Source organism: Bos mutus, chromosome 8 (assembly GCF_027580195.1).
Source record: "Bos mutus isolate GX-2022 chromosome 8, NWIPB_WYAK_1.1, whole genome shotgun sequence".
NCBI classification, from domain to species: Eukaryota; Metazoa; Chordata; class Mammalia; order Artiodactyla; family Bovidae; genus Bos; species Bos mutus.
This window is the reverse complement of record NC_091624.1, coordinates 17,651,345-17,668,599: the sequence shown is the minus strand read 5'-3', so window position 1 is coordinate 17,668,599 and position 17,255 is coordinate 17,651,345. Positions and strand designations below refer to the sequence as shown.

At 35.4% G+C, this 17,255-nt stretch overlaps 1 protein-coding gene across 2 annotated transcripts in view; it reads left to right on the top strand.

The window, feature by feature from the left end:
• FSD1L (fibronectin type III and SPRY domain containing 1 like) overlaps positions 1-17,255 on the top strand; it is a 69,009-nt gene that overhangs the window by 28,138 nt on the left and 23,616 nt on the right. For both annotated transcript variants that reach the window (XM_070375174.1, XM_070375172.1), the window contains exons 5-7: positions 5,379-5,401; positions 11,973-12,094; positions 16,711-16,920. In XM_070375174.1, the coding sequence (XP_070231275.1) occupies positions 5,379-5,401; positions 11,973-12,094; positions 16,711-16,920 (355 nt within the window). The remainder of the gene's footprint in view (positions 1-5,378; positions 5,402-11,972; positions 12,095-16,710; positions 16,921-17,255) is intronic.

Sequence of the window (17,255 nt, the reverse complement as noted above, 5' to 3'; positions counted from 1 at the left end):
GTGACGTAATTAGTAAAATATGTACTGTGAAGTAGTGTTATCAAGATAAGATATTTAAGTTTAATATTTTCTTGGTCTTTGTGGACTATATAGTGAACTGTTTTATTGTTAGAAAGGTGGCTTTATAATCCACTTGTGCCCACCAGTGATTTAATTTTATGATTTTTCTATGAACTTTAAGAAAAGACTTCCTTGAGAAGATAACATTTGCTGACTTATATCTCTACATCTTGAAAATGAAATTTAAAAATTAATTCCTTTTGATAGAATGAATTAGAGTTCTTTTGCCATAAACCAGTTAACTAATTCATTCTTAAATTTGGATGTGGGTTATAAGAAAGTTCATCATAGTACTTTGTAAGACTTATGTACAGGATTTATGAGGGAATTGTATCATACTTTAAATTATTTTAAAAGTATATTTACATCACCTAGTCAGAGTGCATTTACGTGATAACTTCGAATATCTGGAACATAGCCAAAAACATGCAGAAAGCAAAAGATGTTTGAGTCAGCAGAAGCAATGTCATACAGTTCATGAGCAAGACTTAGTATCTTCTCATTGTGATGGTTTCTCAGAATCTGTTATTAATATGTACATGGTGCTACTGAGTTTTTAGGGTTTTTTTCCCCTTTTTGTTTCTTAGTTGTCAACAGATTCTCCTTCTAGTGGACTAGGGCAGCTGTTAATGATAGGCATAATCGTAGCAGCAAGAATTCACAGCTGAGTGCCGGAGAGAGAGGAAAAAGACAAGAGAACTATAAAATGTGGACATGGTACTCAAAAATAGCTTGAATCCAGTTGAGTTTAAGTAGGACCTAATGCTTAGAAACACTAATCACAGTTTGTTTCTCTCAAGTTTCTCTTTCCATTGACATTTTCAGAGTCCTTCTTTCCTCTTCCTCTCAAAAGATGCTGTTCTCTCTTGCCCTCTCCTTTGTTCTTTCCAGCTTTGTTAAAACTTGTTTCCAGTTTACTGTAAATTGGAAAGGTTTTGATAAAATAAATCACCTTGTGGTCTAAATATATTTTCTTCATGTGCTACTTTTCTTACTATTTTGGTCTTGTCTTCCAGCATTTTGCAGTACTGCCTAGTAGCTTGAACCCTTTGAAGATGTGGTGAAATGAATTATTTGTCAGTGTTTCCTTGACAGAAATCGGAGTTTATTGTTCAAGAAAAATGCTTAACTGAAAGTTGCTTGCAATTATTTTCTTAGTATATCCAAATAGTATCCAGATAATTGTTTGTTCCAAGTCAAAAACTAAATTCACTTTCCTGCCAACTGCATGGACTCATACTTGCCTCAGATTCCTAATTGCTGACAGGATAGGGAAAGATGACTTGGAAGATTAATTAATGGACTAGCAGTATGTTGTTAGATATTTGGAAACAATTCTTTTAAGGTATCTTGTTTATGAATATCTCATATTAAAGTGATGGCTGTGCTGAGTTGCTCAGTCATGTCCAACTCTTTGTGACCACATGGACTTTAGCCCACCAGACTCCTCTGTCCATGGGGATTCTCCAGGCAAGAATACTGGAGTACGTTGCCATGCCCTCCTCCAGGGTATCTTCCCAACCCAGAGATCGAACCCAGGTCTCCTTCATTGCAGGCAGATTCTTTACTATCAGAGCCACCAGGGAAGCCCAAGAGTACTGGAGTGGGTAGCCTATCCCTTCTCCAGGGGATCTTCCTGACCCAGAAATTGAACCAGGATCTCCTGCATTGCAGGCGAATTCTTTATCAGCTGAGCTCTACCAGATAAGATTAATATGAATAACTTCTGGAGACAAAAAATATTATAGGCTGAAATCCAGGCCATGATTCTTTTTAGATTTCATTATCTTCAAAAAGAGTACTTTATATGCTAATATTTAAGTGATCATGTTGCAATACACCAGTATGAGAATTGAATACAAAACTGCTATTTGCCAGCATTTGCCAGCATTAGATAGTCTGAAAGAGAACAAGTAAAACTAGCACAAATGAAAAAGGATTTTAGAACAAATTTTCACTAATTTTTTTAGTTGTTGGAAGTTTGGCTGATAATAAATGTATGCAGAAAGCTCATCAGCAATTGAGTTCTGGATGAACAAGTAGCCAAAGCCTCATCAGACTCAGTTTTTCTGCTAATAACTGGCCTGCAGAACACTGCATGGATCCCTTAGCAAAACTAGTATTCCTACCAACTCCTGCTCTCCCCTGAATTTAGAACTTGAATCCTACCTATGAAAAGAGCTGAGTTTGTGGGACAATTTCCAAGTCAGTATAACTCACCAACCACTTCATCACAATCTTGCCACACATAACTCAGTTGTCAGACGAGGAGGGAGGGAATGGTTACCTGCCCACAAATGCCTACAATGGAGAAAAAAGTACAGAATAAGGTGAAAGGGAAATAGTCTTCTGGATTTGATCGCAGGTGAAAAGGGAGAAAGGATTTTGTGTATTTCCCAGTTTTGACTTAGAGTAACTCACCTTTTGAATATTGTTCAGCAAGTGTCAGTCTCTGACCACTGGGAGGAACAAATAACGAGAGTGGTGGAAGCTCACTCAGTATTTTCAATGGAGCACAAGTAGTATTGGCAGGAGCGCCTTCTGTGAGCTGCAGTCAGGAATTCCAGGAAAGAGGACCATCAACGAAAGCATGAAGGGCACACGGGTTCAATCCCTGGTTAGTGAGTTAAGACCCTGCAAGCTGCTCAGTGTGCCCCCTCCCCCCAAAAAAGGCATGAAAGTTTCAGTTATGAAGGCAGCTTAAAAACAATTCTGAGTGTTTAAGAATAGGGACTTCCCTGGCATTCCAGGGATGCCATGTTAAGATGCCATGTTCTCAGTACAGGGGGCACAGTTTCATCCCCTGGTTGGGGAACTAAGATTTTTGCATGCCACATGGCATGGCCAAAAAAAAAACAAAACACCCTAAAATCTAAAAAAAATCCACAGAAATGTTTTTTAAGAACTGTACTTGTTAAGAACTATGCTTTTTCACCTTTACTTCTTATGTGTGTTTATAGAAATGTAATCTCCTGTTATATATATGTGTCTAATAATCATAGAGTATAGGTGCATGCAGTATGAGATGCAAAATTTATTTCAAGTTATTTACTAGGGTTTTGTGAAGGCTTTTAAATTATTATGTTTTTTTAAAATAGTGCTCTTTATAAATAGATAAATACATGTATAGAAAACATAAAACTTCTGATGTTTGGAATCCAGGAGATCTTCCCAACCCAGGGATTGAACCCAAGTCTCCCACATTGCAGGTGGATTGTTTACCAGCTGAGCCACCAGGGAAGCCCAAAAATTTGAATAGAAAATATAAAACTTCTTATGTTTGGAATCAACCATTATGCAGTTTTTTTTTTAATCTGATTTTTTTGTCTAAGGGAAAATAGTACCTTGAAACTATCTCTTATTTACTCTCTGACTGAGCTCCCGTCATTTGCCATATTATTATTTCTTAATATGGTATTTTTGGGGTGAAGGTAGAAGTCTCAATCATATAATGTAAAAAATATTAAATATTTGCCCCCTAGTCATTTTCAGATTCTCTCAATAAAACTTTATAACATTATCTGCCCCAAATCTAATAGGAAAATATGAAGTATGAAAGTGTGAATGTATAGACAAAACTTGAAAAGTTTCCTCAGTGTTGTATGGCATTAACGTTTTTACTGGGAATTCTATTGGTCTTTACTGCAAATCAAAAAAAAAGATAAATCTCTGGAAAGTGTGAAATTGACATCTAGCCTTTGCTACATTCAATGTTAGTATATTTTTCTCACAGCAGTTATGGTTCATAAACAGGTATATTTTTATTTTCTGTTGCTGTTTATCAATGCTCTGATTTTAACTAACTTTTCCCTTGCTGTCCCTTTGCATTTCAGCCTCTATTTCAGAGAATTAGATTGTTAAAATGTTTGTGTGCTTAGTTGCTAAGTTGTGTCTGACTCGTTGCGACCCCATGGATTATAGCTGGCCAGTCTCCTCTGTCTGTGGGATTCTCCAGGCAAGGATACTGGAGTGAGTTGCCATTTACTCCTTCATGGGATCTTCTTGACCCAGGGATTGAATCCATGTCTCTTGCCTTGGCAGGTGGATTCTTTACCACTGAGCCACCAGGGAAGCCTGATTAGGATACAGTGTCATGGAATTGATTACGGTAGTGCTGAAACTGTGTGATGTGCTCATCTTCTAAATTTCAGTTCTTTTTGTTTCTGACATTGTGAAATTATCTAAAATATTCCCAGGTGGCTCAGTGGTAAAGTGGTAGACAGGTATGCAGACCAGAATATTTTAGATTAGGTATAAAAATGACCAGTACCAAGTAAGAATATTAGAACTGAAGAAAAGAAGAAGCATTGCTGTATACGTCTAATTAATGTTTAATTAAATTGAGTAATTGTTAACTATTACCATGTGCCAAGCTTTATGCTAGACACTGGGGATAGAGTTTCAGGCATAACAGCCATCTTCTACATCAGATGTGTTTTTAATTATGCTGCTCAGTGTAGGGAAAAACTTTTGTTGGATCTATTATATGGTGTGTAGATTTAAAGGGGATAGCATTGCCTATATTTTTCATCATTTTTCTTAGATGTACAGTACCAAAAAATAGCTGTGCACTCTTCCTAAATTTGTGCTAGGATTCTCAAAAAAAGAAAAAAAGATATCTTAAGTAGTGTAGGTTTAAGTTGGCAGCTTTTATGAAGTCATCTGAGGGAAAGACCCATTGCTGCAAGTGTTTCTTTGGTTTCTCCTTATCTGAATTTTTGCCATTACAGCTTCATTCTTTGGGGTAAAGGGTTGTAGAACTGCAGCCTAGTTTTATATGTTAGCAGGCAAGCTCTAGGAATACAAAGTCCTTGCCCATGTGGAGGCAAATAGAGAAAGCTTGGAACAACCATTATGAAGTGGTGAAAGAGATCTCTGAAGAAAATTTGGAGAGCAGATTTGAAATATATAAGAAACCATCAGAATGCATAGAAATGTGTGCCCCATGAAGGAGATTGAGTGTTCTAGTTGAAGAGTATCAGACTGAATGAAGGTGTGAATGAAACACACTGGTGTGTGTTGATAATCTTAAGGTAAGAAAAAAAATTTACAGTCATCTGAAATTAGTTTGAAGTGTTAAATTTTCCTCCTTATTTTAAGGTGATATATCTTTATATGGGGACCAGATTTTCTATAGTTCTAACATCACATTGTGCAAGCTGACATGAACTGTACAAATTATAGGAAATTTGTTTTGGTGAAAAAGAACTAATCTGTTCCAGGGATTTTATCCTAACTTTTCTTGCATGTCACTGCCATTGAAACTTGCATGAAAAGCACTAACTGCCTTCTTTCTCTTCTCCCTGATTTGCTCCAAGGCTGCCAGACAGATCAAGGATAGGTATGATATAAAACCTACATTTTTTAAAAGTATCAACATTGAAATCAGAAATGAAATTCAAACAGTTTCTTATTAGAATCTCATTAGTTAAAATAAAAATATCTAATGGCCAAGTACAGAAAAAAAAAAACAGCATCTTCTGCCTATATTCTAGAATAAAGAACATATCAGCAAGATTTTTTAAAAATACAGTTTTGGACAATTATGTGCTTCCAGAAGAATTTCATTTCTGATATAATGTAGTTTTAGTATAGTCCTTAATTAGCTATGCTAGTAGATGGGAAACCATTTTGAATAATGTAAAAAATATTCCTGGAATGCATATTTTGTTGTTAAATTTTATAAGCATGTCTTATTTTATGAAAAGTTACAGCATTATATTGTTCCTCAAGAGCTAAAGCACTCCTCCTTCACTGCCCTCCTATCTAATATATTTGTATTCTCATTTCATCCTGTTCCTGGTGCCATCTCTTTCTGTTTCTAATGCCACTGCTGTCTAGTTGGTGGGAAGAGGAAAAAAAAAAATGGTGACAGACTTTGGCTTAAAGGTCTTTACCATTCGCAGGGCCAGGATGAGGAAGGGTAATTCAGTCCTTGTTGTAAGAATATAGCAGAGGGCTGTTGGCAGCTTTGGATTGGGTTATCACAGAAGGGATGGTTTTGATCGGCCTGGCTAGTCACTGAGCATTGACTATAGTGAGATTGTCACTTTTCAAGTTTCTTCTTTTGAGGATTATGAAATTCTCTGAAAGGCATAGCTCTTCAAAGCACCACTCTGAGTCCTAGATGAAATTATTCATCAGATAATTCGCAAAATTATTATTTATATATTGTGTGAAAACCAGTGTTGCTGTTGTTAACCTTGGCTGAAGACTTGTGTTTTTCTCGTGGCCTTTTATTTGACTAGAGGGAAGATTCACATTGACTTTCATAGCATTCTTAGCACAAATAATTTTTCTATTTTTTGTATGTTTTATTTCATTTTAAAATAAATTTTTATCATAGTTGACTTAACAGTGTTTTGTTCTGCTCTACAGCAGAGTGGATCAGTTATACTTGTACATATGTCTACTCTTTTTTTAGATTCTTTTCCCAAATAAGTCATTACACAATATTGAGTAGAGTTTCATGTGCTGCTGCTAAGTCACTTCAGTCGTGTCCAACTCTGTGCGACCCCATAGACAGCAGCCCACCAGGCTTCCCCGACCCTGGGATTCTCCAGGCAAGAACAATGGAGTGGGTTGCCATTTCCTTCTCCAGTGCGTGAAAGTGAAAAGTGAAAGTGAAGTCGCTCAGTCGTGTCTGACTCTGTGCGACCCCGTGGACTGCAGCCCACCAGGTTCCTCCGTCCATGGAATTTTCCAGGCAAGAGTACTGGAGTGGGGTGGCATTGCCTTCTCCCGTAAAGACATGGGTTATTCTTATAAATCCTGATTATGAGAGTTTAAGGTGAAAAGTATTGGCTGTATGAGGAATGGATGCTAGGTAGGTCAGTGTTTTGGATTAGCTTTGGGTTGTGTCTCCTAGACTTTGCTATAAGTAATTCATCTACTGTGGCTAGATTATTATTTTATTTTGCCACCTCCTCCATTAAATCCTCCTCTGGTCCCTGATTTTCTGGATTAGAAGTCACTTCCTAATCAGGTTTTAGGCTGCCCAAAGACTTTTGAGAAAAGCCTTGCAAAATCTTCTCTCGTTCTTGTCCTTGGAATCTAAATGGTTCTCTGCCTCCCAGATTCCTGCCCTTACCCCTGACTTATTTCTCTTTGTCCTGATTTGTCAGAATTTAATTTTATGATCAGTGTTCATGGCTGAATATTCTTCAGTGAGTCTAGATGTCTTTGCCCAAAACCAGCCTCTTGAATATATTTCATAATACCCAGAGTATCCAGGTGATCTCAAAGGAGTCAAAGTTCCTTTTTTTCTGCCAGAGCAGCTCCATTTTTTGTTGCTGTTGTTTTTCAAAGTATATGTTTTTTTTTTTGCTACCTTCAAAGTTTGTACTTCCAATGTAAGGAACATTTCTGAGTCTTGGCTTAATTTTTTTTAATTTGGCTTTTTATCTTCATAATGTTCAGGTTTCTCTGATACAGTTTTTACGTGCTCTTTCAGGAAGCAAGCTTCTAGAATTCAATATTGATATTTTTAGTACAAAAATAAACATATAGTCATAAGAAAATAATTATCTTCATTAAGGGAAGGAAGGATTACTTCCTTATAAGAGAGCAGAAGTGGTATTTAAGGAATGGATAACATAGCTGAGCAGGCAATCAAAAAATAAAGTATCTATGAGAACTCAGTACTTATTTTCTGTGATAGATATTATACAGAAGAAATGGCAGGAGTGACAGGAAAACCTAAAGAAATGATGAGAAGATAATACATAGATTTTTAGAACTTTAAAAATCACTAGTATAGGCTTCCAACTGCTTAGTCAGATTGGAAGATGATTAATTGAGGTATACTATGAAGAGTTACTAGTTCTTGAAAGAAAGGGATCATGAAAGAGAGTCAAGTTAATGTAGTAGGTAGTTTGAAGAAATTGTGTTCATTCTTACTATTTTGCAGTTTTCTCTTTGCAAAAATAAAACTAGGAAGAAGAGATCTTTGTATTTAGCTTGTACTATTAAAAATGAACCAAGAAAGGCAAGATGAATTAAAACATCGCTAACCACATGGATCTTGTAATGTAGAGACATATATGGATTTTAGATAGTTGGGCTGGGCTTTGAAGCATCATTCAGTTCAGTTCAGTTCAGTCGCCCAGTCGTGTCCGACTCTTTGCGACCCCATGAATCGCAGCACGCCAGGCCTCCCTGTCCATTACCAACTCCCGGAGTTCACCGAGACTCATGTCCATCGAGTCAGTGATGCCATCCAGCCATCTCATCCTCTGTCGTCCCCTTCTCCTCCTGCCCCCAATCCCTCCCAGCATCAGAGACTTTTCCAATGAGTCAACTCTTCTCATGAGGTGGCCAAAGTACTGGAGTTTCAGCTTTAGTATCATTCCTTTCAAAGAAATCCCAGTGCTGATCTCCTTCAGAATGGACTGGTTGGATCTCCTTGCAGTCCAAGAGACTCTCAAGAGTCTTCTCCAAGACCACAGTTCAAAAGCATGAATTCTTCAGTGCTCAGCTTTCTTCACAGTCCAACTCTCACATCCATACATGACCACAGGAAAAACCATAGCCTTGACTAGACGGACCTTTGTTGACAAAGTAATGTCTCTGCTTTTGAATATGCTATCTAGGTTGGACATAACGTTCCTTCCAAGGAGTAAACGTCTTTTAGTTTCATGGCTGCAGTCACCGTCTGCAGTGATTTTGGAGCCCCCAAAAATAAAGTCTGACACTGTTTCCACTGTTTCTCCCATCTATTTCCCATGAAATGATGGGACCGGATGCCATGATCTTCGTTTTCTGAGTGTTGAGCTTTAAGCCAACTTTTTGACTCTCCACTTTGACTTTTATCAAGAGGCTTTTTAATTCCTCTTTATTTTCTGCCATAAGGGTGGTGTCATCTGCATATCTGCATCATTATTTGTAGATATATTCAGTCTAAAAATAAGTTCAGTCTTTTAGAAAATTATTGCATAGTTGTACCTCTAACTTTATTTTTGGAGATTGAAATTTTCATTGTCTAGAAAATAACTTGTTTTTAGGCTTTGATAAGCCTTTTTAATGTGTTTTTAGAGAATGTTTTTTTCCTTTGAGGCCATAGTGATTTTATGGCCCAGATTTATCTTGAAAGGTGTATGTGCTATGCTTTTATTTATTGTTTTGTTTTTGATAGGTTTTAATTGAAGTATAGTTGATTTACAGTGTTGTGCTAATTTCTGTTGTACAGCACAGTAATTCAGTTATACATGGATATATGCATTTTTAAATATTATTTTCCATTATGATTTATTACAGGAGAGACCATTATGATTAAATCAAGTTTATAGATAAAGATTCAGGTTTCAGTTCTTTAAAATACTCTCAGATATTTTTCTCAACAGTTTTCAACGAACTTTTAAATCCCCATGTTTAGAAGCAGCCAAATTCACACCTGTTCATTGATTCAGTGGGCATTTACTAAGTACCTGTCTGAATATAGCTCTTTAAGAAATCTTTAAATCTGTGGTGGGAGGTGGAAGGGAGGTTCAAGAGGAAGGGGGACATATATATACCTATGGCTGATTCATGTTGATCTATGGCAAAACCCAACACAATATTGTAATAAAGCAATTATCCTTCAACTAAAACTAAACTTAAAAAAAGAAAAGAAGTCTTTAATTCAGAAGATACTAGAGCTGGAGAGAACACATGTAAGACTTAGCCTTTGTTCCTAACTTCCTATTGATGTAATCTGAAATTGTACATTGAGAACCAAGAGCTTAAAGTAGTAGTGTGTGAAATTCTTAGCATTACACTTGGCATTCAGTTAAGTGTGAGTTCCTTTCTCCATAAATTGTTTTTCAGTATAGCACAACCTTCTTAAGAAAAAAATTGAAGTATAGTTGATTTATAATGTGTTAATTTCTCCTGAACAGCAAAGTGACTCAGTTACACATATGTACATTCTTTTTTATATTCTATTCCATTATGGCTTAACACAGGATGTTGAATATAGTTCCTGTGCTTCACGGTGGGACCTTGTTGTTTATCCATTCTGTATATATAGTTTGCATCTTGTTCTTGCTAAATCATACCCAACTCTTTGCGATCCCATGGACGGCAGCATGCCAGACTCCTCTGTCTTCCACTGTCTCCCAAAGTTTACTCAAATTCATGTGCAAGTTAGCATCTGCTGACCCCAAATTCCTGCTCTGTCCCTCCCCAGCTTCCCCTTGCCAACCCCAAGTCTGTTCTCTATGCCTGTGTGTCATTTTTTGTTTTGTAGATAAGTTCATTTGTGTCTTTTTTTAAGTTCTACATATAGGTGATATATGGTGTTTGTCTTTTTCTTTCTGACTTCACTAAGCATCATCTCTGGTTGCATTCATGTTGCTGCAAATGGCATTATTTCATCCTTTTTCATGGCTGCATAGTATTCCATGGTGTACATGAACCACATCTTCTTTCTCCACTCACCTGTCTGTGGACTTTCAGGTTGTTTCTGTGACTTGGTTATTGTGAATGGTGCTGTTAAGAACATGGGGTATGTGTATCTTTCTGAATTACAGTTTGTCCAGATATATGCCCAGGAGTGAGATTGCTGAATCATATGGCAACTCTGTTTTTAGTTTAAAATCTGAGGAATTTCTGTACTGTTTTCCATAGTGGCTGCAACAGTTTACATTCTCACCAACAATGTAGGATGGTTCTCTTTTTCTGCACACCCTCTGCAGCATTTATTATTTGTAGACTTTTTTAATGATGGCTCTTCCATTGTGAGGTGTGTTGCCTCATTGTAGTTTTGATTTACATTTTTTTAATAATTAGTGATCTTTTCATAGCACTTTCTTCTTGATAAATAGATCAACTATTGTTCACTCTTTGTTACTACTAAAGTGATTACTTTTCTAGTTACCTAATAAAGTAACTGAATACAGCAACATGTTTAATCCCTTTCATACCATTGATCTTAAGGGTAGTTTGATAGATCTGAATGGCTAGTCCTGGTATTCCTTTTGTTCCTGCAACTCTGTTTTCTTCCTCTCCCAGATTCTGTTCTAGGAGGACAATGGTCATGAATAGTATTTTGGTGTCATTCTTTGACCAAAGATAATAAGGGTAATTACTTTGTGATATATGTAGATATCTACTATAATATGAAAAGTTGAAGTTTGAGATAAAGTAACAATAGAGTATGGGAACTTCTTTTAATCTCTAGTTTAAATTGACAGAACGATTTCTGTCTACTTTAGGTAAAATGAGCTCTGGTATGGTTTCTTTCTTTTTTGTTATGTATACTATATTCATCTAAAATATATTGAATGAGTTCCTACTATTTCCATGGCATATGGTTTCACAGGGCTGTTTCTTCTTGTCTGCTTCCATTCAGCTGATGTTAATACATCAGAGTGATAGCTTCTAGCATAGTGTTCAGAATTGTGATTTCACTTCTCTCCTTCCTCATCCATAGCCTTTCTTTAGCACCTACCAAACAATACAGTGTTTGGTCAGTGTACTTTACTTTTATTTAAGGACACGTGGGATGGCTGTGGTGACTAGGCAGAATGTTTGATTCAGGTGTATTTACCATTCATTATTTGGCATATGAAAAGGAGTGAGGCTGGCATCAGGAAGTCAGATTGAGTTTACAGAGATTCAGATGACTGTTGAGTCCGTTAAAGATGATTTGTCTCTTGAGTCTTTTGTGTTTTTATGAAGTTTTATAAAACTGACTGGAGGAAAGTTCTTTAAAGGTTATTTAAATGTCTTTAAAAACATTTTACATTTTTTAAAGTTAATTTTCAAAAGATCTAAAAGCAAATTTCTACTAGTTTTGTTATCTTTTTTAATAGCTTCAGAAACCACTAGAGTGGAGAAATAAGTTCTATCTGTTCACTTTATAAATTAAATATGATGTGATACTTCCCATTCTTTTATTTTTAAAAGAATGTTTATGTCTGTCTTTGCTATAGAGTAACAATGGCTTCAGCCTTTCGCCTTTCTTTGAAACCAAAGGTCAGTGACAACATGACTCATTTAATGGTGGATTTTTCTCAGGAAAGACAGATATTGCAAACTTTGAAGTTTTTGCCAGGTAAGTTAGTACATATATTACATATAAAGTTATGTGTAAAACCTCTTTCTTCCTTTCAAGATTTTTTTGTAATGAACATTAGAATTTGAATATTAAGGAAATATAGTGTGTTTTTCTTTTTTGTCTTCAGCTAAGGAATAACTGAATTTGCTAGTCTTTCTTTTTAGAGAATTATGTTACTGACAGTAAAAATTGCAGTTTTAGAATCCTAGTACAGGATACCTCTTACTGCTGGTTTAGCAGAGAGAAGCAATGTACTGTTATGGTTAACGCTAAGTCTTGGGGCCAGACTTGTTAGATTTGAATTCTGGCTGTGACTTACTTATTATATAGCCTCAACAAATTATTTAACTTCACCTCATTTTCTTCATCTTTAAAGTGTGATGTTATCCTTCCAGGATTTTTATGAAGATTACGTGAATTGAGACCTCTGAAGCACTTAGAGGTGTTAGCACATAGTTAACACCTAATGAATCTTGATTGTTATTATTACCATTGTTGTGGTGGCTTCTGGTTCAGGTGGAGTTAATAATGTGTCAACACCGGTTTATTAGAATATTAGTATGATGATATTCCAGCAGTTGAAACCATTTAAAATCAAGTCCCACTTTATTGTTAACTGTTCACGTGTGTGAAAGAGCCAACTAAGGGCCTTTTGATTATTCTCTTTTTACTAGCATCAAGTAGTATTAATTAAGTGGATAGCTAAAACAGTTTGAACATGGTGCTCAGGAAATCTCTGGAAAGTGAAGTGTTTTACTTACAGGCTTACAGTTTTTGGAGGTTAGCTGTTTTTGATAGAGAATGTTAATCATATGAAACCATTCTTTCCTTCTATGAGAATTTGGTCCAGGACTTTAGAATATAATTGGAAAGACAAAGTTAGTAGTCAAGAAACTATAGTAGAACTAATTATGGTAACATAAGTGAAGTATTAACTTGTATGGTATAGATCAGAAATTCTAGAGGAGTTCAGAGAAGGAAAAGATGAGAGAAAAAATCATAGTTGTAGAAGAAGAAAGTATACATACTTATCAGTGGGTGCCTGCCTGTAAATGGGCCTCTCAGAATTGCTAACCATTATATTTTCATTTCACTATTTTTCTAAATTCAGGAGAGTCAGAAGTGGTGGACTGTCAATATATGCATGAGTAGTAGTATTTTGATTAAAAAAAATACGAAAAAAGCGATCTTCTCACCATTACTTCCTTCTCGTGGATTTTCAGTGATGGCTTAATAAACCCAGGCTATATCTGCTGTACAGTCAAGTAGATTGCATGCACAGTTAGGATTTCCTCTTTTGCAAACTCTTAAGACAGTCTGAAGGAATGAGGTGTAATAAAAAGCAAGAAATCTTTTTGTGGAGGAGTTTCATCCTGAAGGAAGGTATAATAGGTTGTTAAAATTCATGAAAGGTGAACTCATACCATTAATTTTTTTATATTCTGCTGTAGCATAAAAATTTCCTATAAGATGCAGTCAGATAAACTTAAAAATGAATACCTGCATCCCTTAATAGTTCATTCTGTAAACACCACACAGATCAACTCTACACTGCATTATGTGTAGTAAGGGGTTGTGGACTTACCTGAGTCTGAAAATTGGAAGTAATACTGATGGATGATAATAATTATGAGCATTTTCTTCTACACTAAGCCATTATTCGTACATTGAAGCTTAGAGTTTGTGTCCTCCTTTCTGAGCTTCGGCAGTCAAGAAGAGAGATGTGCTTGTGGCAGTGTTCTTTTACACTGTTCAGTTCTTTTACATTCACGTGCAGAGAAGAACCTTAGTAAAATTCTTACAATGTCCACACAATTTGTTGCTTTATGGAAGTTGCTGTGAATTGCTTTCCATTCTTATTTTTTTTAAGAGAGTTCTTTGTTCCCTAATATTTTTATATTACAAATTTACTACCTTTCTTCATTTCCTGAACTTTATTCCTACATTTGTTGAAATTCTTCTCTTCTATATAGGATATTGGGTGAGCTTCCCACGCATTAGATTCAAGTCACTCTTAATTTGACATGTGACTCTTTTTTCAATTTAATTTTTATTTTATATTGAAGTATAGTTTATTTACACTGTTGTGTGGCTTCAGGCATACAGCACAGTGACTCAGTTATACATATACATATATCCATTTTTTCAGGCTCTTTTCCCATGTAGGTTATAGAATAGTTGACATACCACTCTTCAGTTAATTCAGTCGCTCAGTCCTGTCTGACCCTTTGTGACCCCATAGACAGCAGCACACCAGGCCTCCCTGTCCATCACCAACTCCCGGAGCTTGCTCAAACTCAAGTCCATTGAGTCGGTGATGCTATCCAACCATCTCATCCTTGTCATTCCCTTTTCCTCCCGCCTTCAATCTTTCCCAGGATTAGTATCTTTTCAAATGAGTCAGTTCTTCACATCAGGTGGCCAAAGTATTGCAGTTTCAGCTTCAGCATCAGTCCTTCCAATGAATATTCAGTACTGATTTCCTTTAGGACGGACTGGTTGGATCTCCTTGCTTTCCAAGGGACTCTCAAGAGTCTTTTCGAACACCACAGTTCAAAAGCATCAATTCTTTGGTGCTCAGCTTTCTGTATAGTTCAACTCTCACATCCATACATGACTACTGGAAAAGCCATAGCTTTGACTAGATGGACCTTTGTTGGCAAAGTAATGTCTCTGCTTTTAATAATACCACTCTTAAATTTAAATAAATAAATCAATAATTTATTAATAATGTTAATTAAATATTTCATTAGATAAATATAAATAAAATACAAATGTGTTTATATATAAATATAAAATATAAATGTATTAATATTTATGAAAATAATAAATAAATAAAATGTAAAATAAAATATCTAGATTTTCTTTTTACCTGCCAAGTTTGCTTTCTTTGGGGGCCATTATTCATAAGAAGGAAGAATCTTCTTGCCAGTACATTCTTACTGCAGTGATATTAATAGCTGAATTTGAGACATGGATTTGTGGAGAGTTAGCTGGACCAACTTACAGATTAAGTGGTATTTTATTTATACAAGCCTTTTAGGACTTCAATACAGGTTTTAACTCAGCAAAATTACAAAATTACTACATGCCACAGGCCTTTACACTTCCTCATATGTAGGCAGGGCACAGCATATTAAATTTATGAATGCCCGTGATGTCTTCCCATAGAAATGAATAGTAGTCTGTATTGCTTATGTTCCAGTAATAGACTAACATCTATAATGTATTATTAATAAATGAAGTTCACTCTGTTATTAGAGTTCACTCTGTTATACAGTTCCGTGGGTTTGGTAAATGTGTAATGTCATGTCTCCACCACTACATTACTTACAGAGTAATTTTACTGCCCTAAAATTCCCCTACACTCTGCCTGTTCATCCATTCAATCCTGCAGCCTTGCTATGAGCTTGTTATTTCCAGGAATTTTTCTTTTGATTCTTTGGGATTTTCTACATAGACAGACATGTCATCAGCAGACAAAGACAGTCTTATTTCATCTTTCCTAATTTGCATATCTTTTACTACTTTTCCTTGTGTTAAAGCATTAGCTGGAACTTCCAGTACAGTGTTGAATAGGAGTGGAGAGAGGGGACGTCATTGCCTTAGGGGAAAGGTGTCTAGTTTCTCAACCCTGATGTTACCTGTAGGGGTTTTTTTTTGTAGATATTCTTTATCAGGTAAAGTTCCCTAGTTTACTGAGAGCTTTTGTCATGAATAAATGTTGGATTTTGTAAAGTATTTTTTCCTCTGTTGATTCACATCATATAATTTTTCTTCTGATCATTTGAATTTTCTTCTACTGATATAATAAATTAGTTAATTTAGAATGTTGAACCAGCCTTACATGCTTGGAGTAAATCTTTCAAAGTTTTTTTTAGCAACAAGTGTTTAAATACAATATGGCACAGTTTGACACATTTCAGACACATCTGTATCACTGGAGGACCATGTTCCCCAGTTAGCCTACTGTTTAAATGGAACATCTGTTAATGTTGAGGAGCTATGTAAAACCTCTTTTATGGAAAAGAAATTGATTAATTTTCATACATGTTAACTGTGACTCATTCGCTGCATTTTGTTCTAATGAATCATGGAACTCTGGAGAAACATGTAAAAATTCTTAAATATTTAACAGGGTTGCAGATTTCATTTTTGTTCAATGTTGAGGAATCACGGTTAGTCTATAAACAAGATTTTTAAAATACATTGCAAATATTTTGAATTATTTTAATCATTGGATTCAAAGCAAGTTATTTTATTTTGTCAGCAGTAATTTAATTTATGGTCTCCAGCTGTTTGAAATAGCAGATTAGACGTAAGTGTTGAGAAGTAGCAAATAATTCCCGATTCTTTATTCTTAGCCTGTTTGAATTGCTTTTTGCCAACTGTGTTTTTAATGTACTTTGAATGCGTCTGTGAAAAACTTTGAAATATGAATTTTAAAACAGCTTTGAAAAATGATTATTTTGCATTTATAAGATATCCCTTCTCTTAGCCTGATTCAGTTTAACAGTTCAAAAGCAACATGAAAAAGCATAATTTGAATGACAGACACAAATATTGGATTAGTACTATAGTGAAAAATGAGCTTTTTTTTTTTTTTGCTTCAGTTCCCAAAGCTCCAGAGATAGATCCAGTAGAATGTTTGGTGGCTGACAACTCTGTGACAGTAGCTTGGAGAATGCCGGAAGAAGATAACAAGATTGATCATTTTATACTGGAATATAGGAAAACGAATTTTGATGGACTTCCACGTGTAAAGGATGAACGATGCTGGGAGATAGTTGATAATATTAAGGGTACTGAATATACACTATCAGGTAAGATGACTGCATTTCGTGAATCTCATTCTCGGAAAACAGATATAATTGATGAATTTTTGATTTATATTAAAAGATCAAGTTATTCAGTTTCTTTAGCCAAGATGACATTTTTGTATATTTGTTATAGAAATGAATTTTTCTTAAAATATCAAGAAAACCTTCATTTTAGTTAGTTCTGGATATTTGCACTCTGGTAAAACAATATGTGAAGGGATATTGTAAACACTGTCTCAATAAAATTTAATTTTTTCTTTAGTTTTCTAACAATAAAAAAGCTGTCAATTTTCTAGATGTATGCACTGTGCCTCATTTCAATGATACTGTAAATATTT